The 12,857-nt window shown below is 38.7% G+C and overlaps 1 protein-coding gene across 3 annotated transcripts in view; it reads right to left on the reverse strand.

Moving 5' to 3' along the window:
- Positions 1-1,882: 1,882 nt before the first annotated feature.
- The window catches only part of LOC143164919 (protein FAM169B-like), a 41,706-nt gene continuing 30,731 nt past the window's right edge, over positions 1,883-12,857 (reverse strand). For 2 of the 3 annotated variants that reach the window (XM_076347995.1, XM_076347997.1), the window contains 4 exons: positions 8,992-9,174; positions 6,461-6,589; positions 3,289-3,350; positions 1,883-2,278 (listed from right to left, as the gene is read on the reverse strand). In XM_076347995.1, the coding sequence (XP_076204110.1) occupies positions 2,054-2,278; positions 3,289-3,350; positions 6,461-6,589; positions 8,992-9,174 (599 nt within the window). In that variant the 3' untranslated portion in view covers positions 1,883-2,053. Of the gene's footprint in view, positions 2,279-3,283; positions 3,351-6,460; positions 6,590-8,991; positions 9,175-12,857 lie in introns of all 3 variants that reach the window. The other variant, XM_076347996.1, reaches the window with a different exon arrangement.

Below are 12,857 nucleotides of genomic sequence, written 5' to 3' on the forward strand. Positions count from 1 at the left end.
AAAAAGCTAAACGTCATCAGGGACGACAATTCTTACACAGAGGAAAGAAGCAACTTTTCTGTGAGAACAGCCAGTAAAGTGGCTGTTAATGCAGCCAGTGGATCACTGGATAATAGAGAGGTGAAACAGAAATTCAGTTTGGCGATATTGAAAAATTGCTAGTTTTTCCTCTGACTCAAAGTTTCCTTAGGTATAGAATGAATTTAACCAAATTAGGTGTCTGCCCATTCCACACACAGTACGTTATCCATCTTCTTTATTCTAATACAAATTCATATAAAGTTTCCTGGGGCCTTCTTAGATAAAATTTTCTTGAAAGACTTAAATCAGATTAAACTTCTTAATATTCCCCACTTGCTGGAACAACTTCAGTTTACCTTACCTTGAGAATTATAACATAGGCTGTTATGTGCAAACTAGACATGAGGCTAGTTTGCTAGGCTACTGCAACTTCAGAATCAGCTTTCATGAGGAGAGATATAATAATTTTCTATCATACTTAGGAGCAACTGGTATTTAAACTCTTCACAAATATTGTATTTAAAAAAAAAAGTATGTATTTAACCATACATTAAGTAAGAATGTATGCTGCTGCACAGGAGGACACAGGGTTTCTAGCAGTCTTTATAGCACAACCTTTGCGACTTGATGAATCAACAACCTGAAGATCAACCGATTATAAAGTTAGTACTAAATGCATTCTCTTTGAGACAAGAGAACCATAGCAACATGATTAAGGCTGGCACACAATTCAGTGTTTTAATTGTCTTGGCAAAAACTTGTAAGTTCCAATTATAGCAATTTTTTTTTTTTTTTTTAAAGAGATGCCTAGAAAGGTCTGATTTCGATGTGTCTCAGGCATATGGTTTACTGAGCAGCTGAACAGGGGAGGAGTTACTTGGATACATGAATAAACGCTATGTTAAATCACAACCTTAAACAAAAACATGGTGACAGGGCTATGTGTGAGCAATTATGCCATACAGGGGGAAAAAAAATATACATCCCTACAGTGTACCTACAATACCTGCCTACAGAACTGTCTCCCTGGAAATGCTGGATTAGTTTCTGGAAAGAAATAACTACCTCTCCTTGTTCCAAGGCACCCACTTAAGAATTACAGGCTGCTGGATCTATTCAGGTTCATCAAGACCCTACTGCTGTTCACTACTGAGCCTACCTCTTCACAAAGCCTTCTCTGCCACTGGACTAAAGATCTGATCCTTAAAGAGTTTCACCTGTAATCATTAATACAACATTCAAGCTTTAGAAATTCCTCGCTAAGAATTATTCTAAGACAGAACCAGCTTGTGGTGAAAGAACAAAATTTCTTTACCGAGCCATAATATGACTAATCTAGTGAAGTATGTTATACTTCTAAGTTAATTAAATGCAAAACACTAGGAAAGAGCCTACAGGAAATAAAACATGCAATATGTAATCTACACAAAGTTCTACACCCTGAACTTAAACATAGTATGATCACAGTGCCTGAATTTAAAGGCAGTTTAAGGCCTGTAGGTTGCTCACTCTTCTTCTCTGTACCAAACTTTTTCTGCATTCATGGAGTTTGTATGCCATTCTGTCCACTACACGGTTTAAGGCAGATTTTTCTGCTAGAAAAGCTCAAATGAAAGCAATTCAAGATCAATTGTTCTCTTTGAAAGGAAGGTTACAGCTGTCATTCTGATACCAATGTGTGTTGCAGTATCACTCTTCCATAATGCAGGATGTGGTTTCCATAGAAATATCTTCTTACATCAGTATCTACAAGCCCTCCAATTATTCCCTTTTGGACATCTCATGCGATCCAATAAAATCTTTTCAGAGCAGGGAAATAACTAGGCTCCACTACTACTTAATTACTTGGTGAGAAGAAAAGGACAACTAGCAAACAAAAGCTTTATTTAAAACAAAAGACAAGATGGAGAACATATGTCTTGCAAAAAAATTATATCTTACCTGAAGAAATCTCTCCAGCGTTACAAATTATGAACAGTCAATTACAATTTTTAAGACCACACTGAGATTTTGCTGATTTTTGAAAGTGCAATTATAGTATAATTCTGAATTGTTTGGTGGCCTTCTCTCCAACTAAGCCCCCAGGGCCTGCTCTTTTTCTGAATCCTTTGCATTGCTGAGTACTGCCTGCACCTTGTTCTAAGTCCTCTTGTTCAGGATCCTGTGAGTTTAGAGTCCCTGCCGCTGCTGCTGTGTCGTCTTTTTTTTCTGTGGCATCTCCTGCCACTTTCCCAACACGAGGCATGTATTCAGTGCCCTGAAATTAGAACCAAGACAGAGGGAACACCAAATTATACACAAACAACATAAACAGTGACTTGATCCTAATAGAAAATGCCTCTGTCAACCAAGGCCACCATAAACATGCAAGGCAAGAAACTTAACTGCATTATTTGTATAGAACAGCTTCATTCCTGCTGCTCTGCCTGAGTTCCCAGAAGTGTCAGCATAAAGAAAACTGGGAGTACACAGAGCCTTGATCTGGCTGGGTGGGCTCTGAAGCCATGACTGCAGCACATAACGCAAGAGCGTGCACCAGAGCGCTGTCATAGCTTCCCCAGGAGACCCATGTCTGAAGAAAACAAACTGCTTTAATTGTGCAGCAACCAAAATGTACTGGGGAAACAACCCCTACAGCTCTTTGTTTTGCTTCCACTCGTCTCTCCTTTTTCTTTATTACTTGAAAAAGGTTCATTACTGTGATTTGTTTTCTCAGACATATGTACCGCTAACTAGGTTTAGGCTTCATTCAAACATCGCAGCCTGTTTTAGGCCTCCATCCTGCAAAAAACTAAGCACAGAAGACCTGCAGCTCAGTACTGGGATAAAATAATAAGGACCGTAAAGAGCTTGGCTTACTCATTCTAAAGGTGTCACGCTCAAGCCCCTGTACAGGCACAAGAAAAATCACAGTTCAGTTCAGAAAGCCATTGCATATGCAAACCTTGTAATTCACTGTATGCCAGCTTGGTTACAGTTCCCTTATCTCAGTAAGGATCAAACTAAAACATTTAGCAAAAACTATCCTGTACTCTTTAGCCTCTCAAACTACTATAGCTATATAAATTAGCTATATGAATCAATTATATGTGTATGCATATATATTATATAGCTATGATTACCTACATAAACCTATGGGTCAGTAGTAAAAAAACACCTATAGTTGTCTGTGATGGTCTCTCATATTGAAACCTCACTACTTCACTAAAAAGGGGAAAGGCCACCAATGAAAAAGAAAGTCATAAAATAGCAAATTACTCACTTTACCTTACTCATCTGGTCCACATCTGATTGCCCGGGTTTACTGGTTTGAAAGCCTGCTTCAGCCTCTGGAGAAATGGGGCAAATAGTTTTGCCCCAGAAAGAGATTAAAAAGGAAAAAACATTAGCAGACTTCCACGGCAATTTTCATTTAAAAAACACACCAGAAAAAGCCACCTGAATACTACCTTCGATCCCTTTTGCCTTGCTTTTGTTAATTAACCAAACCAGGGTGCCCGATGACACTACCACAAAAGACTAAGGTGAACAACTATACTAGAAAGAAAATGTCTCTGGGTCTTTCTTAGCTTGAAAGTTCTGCTAAATAGATAATGCATTCATCTCTTACACCAAGAAAACCCATATCCCTTCCTCCCCTTCAGAAAATACAGATACTTTGATCAATTCAGATAAAGGATTATAAGCAATAATTTGAAATTTATTTTAATTCTTGCTCAGTCTGCTTATTTTTTGTATTAGCTTTACATTTACATGCTTTATGTATATTACTGAACTACTTCAAAACAGCTCAATTCACTGCCTGGTAGATTTAGCAACTAGGAGCAAATCATGTTAAATGATTTCTGCTCCTCCAATCAGCCCCAGAAGAGAATGTCATTATGTTCCCGTTACTGAGACTATTTGCTGTAAATAAATCTCTCCATTTTTCAAACAATAAGAATTAATTCAGAATGAAAGATTGCAGCTGTGTGTGACAACATGCTAAAGAGCTTTATTTTTATAGATATATGTATACATGCAGACAGAAATATATGTGTATATATGTCTATGTATCTGTGCACATCCAAATTGAAGTATCAGTTGCAGTAAACAGAGTGCTGCAGTTTATCTGTACTGCCACTAGATGCAGCCACATAACCTTGCAAAATTTAAAATTCTGACCTCAGGGTTATAGAAACATTTTGGAATATCTACGATTGCAGAATTCTTACAACAACATTAATAGCATTCCATCCTGAGTACTGGGGAAAAAAAATGTAATACGAGCAGAATTTTCAATTTTTCTTCTCAATAATTTTGATCCAAAACATAGCATTGCGAATGTCAACGGGGATCTAAGAAATCAGAGCAGAATAAGACTTGCCTATTTTCGTGGTTGTTGCCACAGATCCAGATTGGAGCTGACAATACTGAATTACATTGTGTTTTGCTTTCTACATAACAGAGCAAGTAGGAACGAAGCACTATGTTCCCAAGTGATCCCCTAAAGATCTAAATGACTGTGCACGTATGGAACAGGTAAGCGTACAACTCCCGTGGTTCCCATTCTACGCCACACCAGTTTCCTCCCTGTGACCCCATACCACAACTCTGGAAACACGAGCTTCTCTTTACACATATGGTCAGCAGCACACTAGGTCAGATGATAGAGGATTCCTGCACTCAGAACATGTTTCTGCTTTATCTACTACTAACAGATAGCATGAAGCCCTGGAAAATTCTCGTTATTTCCTCACCAGCTATCAAACAGAGCTATGCAGGAGTAACGCTGCCTTTAGGACAAACCAAAACGAGGGAAACTCTCCGCTAGTTTTAGCAGGCAGGCGTTATCTGTCCTGTACTCTCCCTTGGTATTTTTCCCTGGGTGCATAATATGCACAGTACTGGGATAATACAAGCACAAGAAGCACACAAGTACATTCCATATGTAAAACAGATATAATAAATGTATTACACGCTGTTTTAAATACTGTTTTTATAGTGGGTTGATTTTCCACTGAAGATGGATGAAATAAAGCCTGTTCAGCACATTCAGTGTAAAGAAAAGTGATGCCCAAAGAGCTGGGCACCAGAGTGGAGAACATAATTTAAAAAGCAGATTTTTATTATATATTTTAGTGCCAAATTCACTCGCTTCTGCTCCCTTCCACTATAAAGATCACATTGCAATTCACAAACCATATAAATGCATATAAACCCTCCCCCCATTTCTGGTTTATACTTGCTCTCCTTCCTCTTTTTGTAGGTATGAGATACCTCATTTACGAGCAGAACTGGCCAAGGCAGTTCCCAGGCCTCACGTGCATTTTTTACTGACAGCCACTCTGGTGGAATTATATTTACCCATGTTTTGGGTCATTTCTCTTTGTTTGTTTGTTTTTGTAGAAGACGGCAAAAAGAAGAAAGAAAAAATTAAGTACACTCTCCTCCAGGATCTGCTTTCTGTTTGCTGATCTGATCATAGCTCTCTTCAATTGCCATTAATAAACTGAACTGAGCAAGATGGATTAAAGAAAAGAGCAATACCAGTTTCTGTTGGTTTAAAGCATGAGGAACATAAATATAATGGCTTCAGAGGAACCCAGCCTAGGGCTAAATTCTGACTTAACTCTCCTGTGGGATGCTGCAGACAAGATGAAACGCAATGTCTCAACTGAAGGTCCCCAAGCCAGTACAAAGCAGGATAGATGTGGGAAGGCATGGGAGCAATTCGCTCTGCAGCACTCCTCGCTGCACTTCCAGAAAGAGACAACGTGTGCCCTTCTTTTGGAACCTAATGCTTATCACAGCTCGTGTGCATGCAGCAGAGGGGCCTGTCTGGATCCCCAAGCCAGCTGAACAGATTACATCAACAAGATCCCCATATGAACTGTCAAAAAGTTTTCCTACTCTGTCACTATCTTTTGTGAAGTAGTCAGAAAATGCTCCCAGCAAGAAGGATTTACCCTGTAGGGGAGTACTTTGAATCTTCCAAAAGCCATAATGAAAATGTTCATGTTTCCATCCAAGAATGGTATTGGCAGCAAATTGAAGGTAATTAAACACATTGCCCATTGGCCATACAAATTTCTTCTTTGTAATAATTTCAGAGAAATAAACCCCTGTCTACAACCCAGACACTGTGTTGTGCAACAGGAATTTTTTGGGCTAACTTCTACCCTGCTGTAAATACACTGCAATGGGAGTTACAGCCACTTTATCCCAAGACTGTGCTTTGTTCAGTATCTCTCAGATGCTCTGTAGTTCAATTTCATTACCTCATAATTTCTAAGAATTGTCCTGTTTACTGGGAAAAGACCAGTGAACTGGACTGCACACTCAGTAACTTCTCCATGTGCAAACAACAGAGAAACCACCTACCTATTATCACTACCTAACCCTTGATTTTATTTCTTATCTATACATGGCCAAGTTCACACTGTTTATTTTAACTCACTTCCTGCAGGGGATGACTCCATCTGAATTTTTAACCAGATATTCACTCGCTGGCTCCAATCTCCTGGTGCTTCCACCTCCCACAGTCGCTTCTGCTCCTCGGGATAAGTCTGCAAGAATTTCTGGCAAACTGGATACGAGAAACCAAGGGGCAAAAGCATGAATGAGTGAAAAGTACAATGGAAGAAATTCTCTCAGACCTATTTTCATTAGTTCCTTTGGAAATCTTTTCTTCTCTCTTCTCATCTTCCTTTCTTTTTTTTTAGCTGGGGCTTTTAGGAAAAGTCTGTGTGGAATGACCTAAACAGGCACAAGTGAATCCTGTCCATCTGCTTCAGTCTAGATTACTTCCTTGTGAGCGCAGAAATACAGGATCTGAAATGACTTACTGAGCCACCTTCTTCTGGCGCTGCATCACAGAGCTATCTCCAGACACTTTGTAGGTTTTAGACTAACAGCAGTGCAAGTTTTTTCACCCTCACTACTCTGAAATGAAAGGTGTTTCAGTATCTTCCAGCTTTAACCATTAAGAATGCTACTCAAATTTCTATTTATAAACAAAAGCTTTGTATCGGTTTGTTCTTGGACCAGTATCATCCTCCATTTTACTACTTCTATCCTATACTCCATTGCTGGGGTTCATTTACTTCTCTGGGTGTAGAAAACAGCAAATAGGAAGAACTAACAGAGGAATAACAGGGGTACCTGTGTCAGATGTACAATCGCCTTGAGAAACCATATTCCAACAGACTCCTATCGCTGTCAGTACACACTGAACGTTAATATAATTTGGATAAGTAATCAAATTTAGGTTTGCTTATGTTATCAAACGGAAAACTGTCTTGTTTAGAGGTTTTCTTACGATGTCTGCAGAGCCAAGAGGAGGCATGCGTTGCAGGACAAACAGTTAAAAAAATTTAATGAGGGTTTTTAAACTTTCCTTAACCACCGTTCTATCAGTTCCGTCAACTGTACTAAGCAACCTGTAAACAACAAAAGCATTTTCAGGCTCTCCTCTGTCCATTCTGGTTCATCATACTACAGAATGAATCTAGATGTGTCATTTATCTTCAATACTCAGTTGAGTTTAACATTGGGATGTTGAAACAAAAACCTTAATTCTGGTATGTAAACTTTTGCCTCACAGTAATGAGCAGATCACTGTCATTAATTTTATCCAAGGATATCCAAAGTAAATAAATTATTTCAATAAAAGCTACTGAAAGTAACATATATACCAAAATAGAGATATATGCTAAATGGCTTTTTACTTCCTTTTAGGCCTCTGTAGCACATGTTATTTAACATGCTAGTGAAAACTGTGCACATTTAGTACAGAGACTTAGAGTAAAAGGTTGCATTCTTTTATCAAAGTATGAGATTGTGGTTCCAATGAAATTTAAAAAAGGCAGTGACTTCAATATACCCCAAATTTAACTTACAGTATTAGTATTTTTATAAAAGTAGGACTTAGAAAACCTAATTGGAACATGATACAACTCAAATTTATTATTAGCTCTAATCTTAATTGAGATGAAAGCATAGTCTTGCAATAGATCGCTAGCATTAACACATAAACAATGCAGCTTTCTGATCCATAGTGTCTAAACCATTCATGTTTATGTCTAAGCCATAGGAAAAATTGATATTACTGGGAGAAAAGAAAGAGTGTTGTCAATACTATTCCTTCCTGAATTTAGAAGTAGCAGTACCTTAGAAACTCCTGGGGTACATTTCTATACATTGGGGTACATTTGTATAATTCAATGACTCATACTGACCAAGAAAAAGAACAGATACAGTCAAAATTCTGTTGACACTTACTAGGAAATGGCTGTAAAGTTGTAAGTCAATAGAAACATCCCCCAAAAAATGACGGTAAAGACTGTATACCGTACAGAGAGAAACTTTAGGAAAAAATGCTTTTCTAAAGAAAACAGTTTTACAAATAATGTGAGCACAGATATTTTCTGTAAATTTTACTAGCAAAACCAGAACTTCAACCTGAACACAAAAAGGATATATAACTACTTAATGATCTTTCAAAAGTGCCAAATGTTCAAAGTCAATACGAAGCAAGTACTGATGTGACTGAATGAATGAGCAGAAGCCAGGTATATGGCTTATTAAATCTAATTTCTTACAAACGCAGTATCTACAAGAGCATTGTATGCATAGTGTAGGCTTGGCAACATCTTATGATTCTTTTCCCTCTGTTGTCAAATAAAATGGGTAAGTCGCTGTCTAGGGCAATGACACAGTTCTATTTCTAAGAGAGAGAGATATGAATGCAAAATGTCAAACAGGCAGTATGAGTTTTATGCTTCTCATTGTCTTACATAAATATTGGCCTACCTTTCTACAGGAAATTCCAGATGTTTCAAGAAAAGTAACCAGTTGCACGCTAACAACAGTTCAGTTCAAACAAGTGCACTGAACTCTTACACAGTTAAGAAAATCCTACCAAGACCATATTGAAATTTATACATTATACATGACCCTTACCTAATGCTGCCACATCAAACAATTTACCTTGATACATCGCAGCAGAAATAGGGCAGCTGATCCCCAAGGCATCCTCAGCCATGAAAGACTGACAGAAATCATGCAGCATTTTCATCCCTAGGCCACTTCTTCTGTACTTTCTCCGGACAAATATAGTATCCAAAACCGGCAGCAAGTAACATTGACTGGTTGTACCATCACATAGGCTCCCTGAAAGCAGACAGTAAAAAATACATGAATTTGAAAACAAAATTGGTATTGCCGCACTAACCGCTGTGTGATTCTAGCCACAAATACTGCCCTGAGACCTTTCCACAGGCTATGAGGATGACCCCAGCTGAAGTGCATTTGCAAAGACAGTAAAACACTTTCCAGGAGAAAGATTTGTGCCATCAAACTGAGAGGACCTGCTTAACATGTGGTTGACAGGTCTCACCATAGTATTTTCCAGACTCCGATTCTTCATAATCAGACCATCTAGGTACACAGGCAACATCCATAGGAAAGTTCACTGGAAAGATATAACTGGGCTATAGCCAAAGAGGCATGAATATTCTGAATGTAATCTCAGTATATTCCTTCAGCTTTTGGCTATTCTGGTAAATCACCCCACAAACTCTTTATGAAATACACCGAACCACACAACGCAGTATGATCTAAATGCTCAGAAGGTCTATACTGCCTGATGCAGCTGGACATTAAAGAAGGATTCCAGAGAAAACTCCCAATACTGTTTAAGCTAACAATTTCATAATGACTGCAGGGAGAGAAGAGAGGCTCTCTTGGCCTCTGCATACATTGCTGTTGTGCCTTCCCAAATGGTATGACAATACTCTGAAGTATGAAACTTGACTGGCCCCATCATTTACGCCTCCTTTCTGACTTTTACTGGTCAGAAAGTTATACAACCCTTTTACTGCATATTCAGTCTTTGATCTCCTAGTCCAGTAAATTCCATAGACAACTGTACAAAAGAATACTTCTCTCTTTCAGATGCTGTTATCTGTCAACACATACCCAGGAGTCATCTTCAAACCTTTGTTGGTAAGAGAACCACACAAAAAGTAAGTGTTGGGGTTGCTCCACCTGAAACTGGAAACAGACCCCTAACTGGTCACGCTCGCAGTGACTCCGGGCCAGAGGAAGGGAAGTCCATCACTCACCACCTTCAGAAAAGAGAGCAGAAGCCGGACAGCCCCAACAACCTAGCACATAACAGGGAGGCAGATCACTTCCCAAAGAGGAAGAACCATGTCTGAGAAAGCACCACGTAGAATCCAAGTGATAGCTAAACTCATGACAGCAGTTTAGGTTCAACCTTACGCTGCAGCACACAAAAGTCACACTTCTGTAGGAAGATGAGTATAGACATTAATTAAGGCGTTTGGGTATAAAGCCATAAACAACTGAGTGGTGCATTTTAAGAAAGTACTGTAAGTGCTCCTTTCTAAGTCACTCGATTTCTACTGAGTGGTAATTTATCACACATGTACGTGCTCTTCTAGTCCATCGCTTGAACTACTACTATCAGTGTTAAACTAGGGGTTTCACTCAAGGATGGTCCTTGCTAAGAGACACATTACGTCAGTCACTTGAAATCATGGAGACACGACATAATGCTCTACATGTGGACAAAATACAGACTCAAGTATAAGCCTCCAAACTATTAGTTCTCAGTGAAAACTGTCCAAAAAATTAGAACCAAGGGATTTATTTTGCAATCATGTATGGTAAACTCAAACTGGAGTCAAGAGAAAGTTGATTAAGAACAGACATGCAGGGTCCAAAATTTTAATCTTCACCCTAAACAACTTAGGGTCCTATTGCAGGAGGTACATTAGCAATTCACTGTACAACTTCCATCCAGTGCATAATACCATAAAAACAGAACCTCAAACTACTTGACAACATAAGCATTCAACCCTGAAATGAATGACCAACATCAGTTCACCAGCTACCTACATATAGGATAAGGTCACCATGGAAACATCGCGCTGATTTATTTTCCTTTTTAAAAAATATTAATGAAGATTTTATGCTGCTTCTATCCGGGTACATGGTAGTTTAAATAGAAATGGGTATCCAGGCCTTTATAACAGAAAAAAATTACATTTTCTTACTTGTTGCTTAAATCTCATGAAGACCTTCTCGGTTTTCTTTCTTACCACTTACTAGTGTACCACTCGGTCTAGTTTTCAGTGTTGAGACATGAAACTTTCAGCACTTCACTAAGACCTATTTCACAGTTTCACAGATCTCCTATTGAATGGCTGTTCCTAAATTCCAGTATAAGACTTTTACTTAATAGATCCATCTTTTCTTTATCACATCCCCATAGTTATCTTAAACTGTACTTCTGTTCCTTGAGTTGGTGTCTAGTACCTTTTGCTGATAGTCACCAGGCCTGACTTTGATTACTCTTTTTTCTAGGATGCCAATTCAGCAAAGCATACATGACTATATTTAATTCTAGACCCTGATTTGTCAAGGCTGTAGCTCTCCATTTAGCAAGAATCCACGTCACACATACTCAGCCATACAACAAGAGTATGTAGCTAACCATTCCATTCACATCCAGGCTTGGTCCACCCCTGCTTAATCAAAGTGCATGCTTAACTTCAAACACATGTTCAAGCACATTGTTGGAAAAGGATGGTTTGTGGTGGTGTTTATAACCTTTTGATATTTGTAACACATGATGGGTAGTTACGTTTTTTTCATGAGCCAAAAAATTGAGTATATCCCCAGTCCCATTGTTAGCTGCCAGCCCAACAGAGATGTTGGATTCCAGCAGTGTTGCACCATACATTCTAAGAAAGGGACAAACTTTTCCTCATGAAGTCAATAGCTTTAAGAATTCCTGCATGTTGCAAGTGTCCTTGTAAGTTTATTATTACCTCATATAGTCTGTCTCTTATAAATCCTGATGAGACTGCTGTGCAGCAATCCCAGGAGCAGAGTGATTTATGTCTGTGCTCCTAATTTTGTGTTGAGAAGATGACAAAAACTTGTAATGTCTAAAGGCACTGTAAATAAAGAAACCATGAAGCCATTCTTCACCTTGTCCCTGGGAAACATATTAGAAGAGTCATAGCCCATAGCCATTTGAAATAAAATAAACAAACAAACCAACCTTTGGAACAAAGGCCACTTTGTCTCTAGTTCCCATCCAATAGCAAAGAGGTTACCATAAGCTAATGGTGGCCCAGAGGTGACCACTAGGCTCTCACACATTTGGTTCAGAGGTTTGTTTCATTGTTGAAACACACAAACAGACAAAGTTTTGAGGTGAGGAAGGAGACAGGGAAAATAAGGGCATTGGCGATGGAGATGGAAGTATTCATACAGTCTGCCCTTTGAAAGCCTTTGATCTGTTTGGTTAGGTTACGAGTGCCAAATGACCAACTTATGAGCCAGCAAAATGGTAAACAGATATTACAAGGGCAGGAAAGCAGACAGCCATTAGCATTCCCAAAGAGCCACAAACCAGAAAAAAAAAAAAATCCAGTCTCCACATCCAAGAGACCCAAACAAAACAAGGTTGTGCATACTATTTCCCTGCTGAACAAGTTGGCTTGGCACACACATGTTTGGACAGGCCTTAAGCAGGCTGAGTGCTTGTGTAAAGGGTGGGGAATATTTCTGCTGAATAGAACCCAAGGTCAACCTATTGTGTGAGTTTGTATGTGAGAAGGGGAACAAAGGTTCTGGTTTCAATAAAATTAAATGAATTCATGTCTTGACTGGTATGTAGTCATTTAATTTTTATTACAGCCAGAACCTTCAGTCTGCCTCAGAAATGCACATTAAAAATATTATTGCTAGAAAACAGAGGGAGAGAAAAGCAATTATCCAACAAGATTTCAGCTAACTGTCTGTCAGGTTAACTTCAA

The sequence above is a fragment of the Aptenodytes patagonicus genome, chromosome 10 (genome assembly GCF_965638725.1).
Source record: "Aptenodytes patagonicus chromosome 10, bAptPat1.pri.cur, whole genome shotgun sequence".
Lineage (NCBI taxonomy): Eukaryota > Metazoa > Chordata > Aves > Sphenisciformes > Spheniscidae > Aptenodytes > Aptenodytes patagonicus.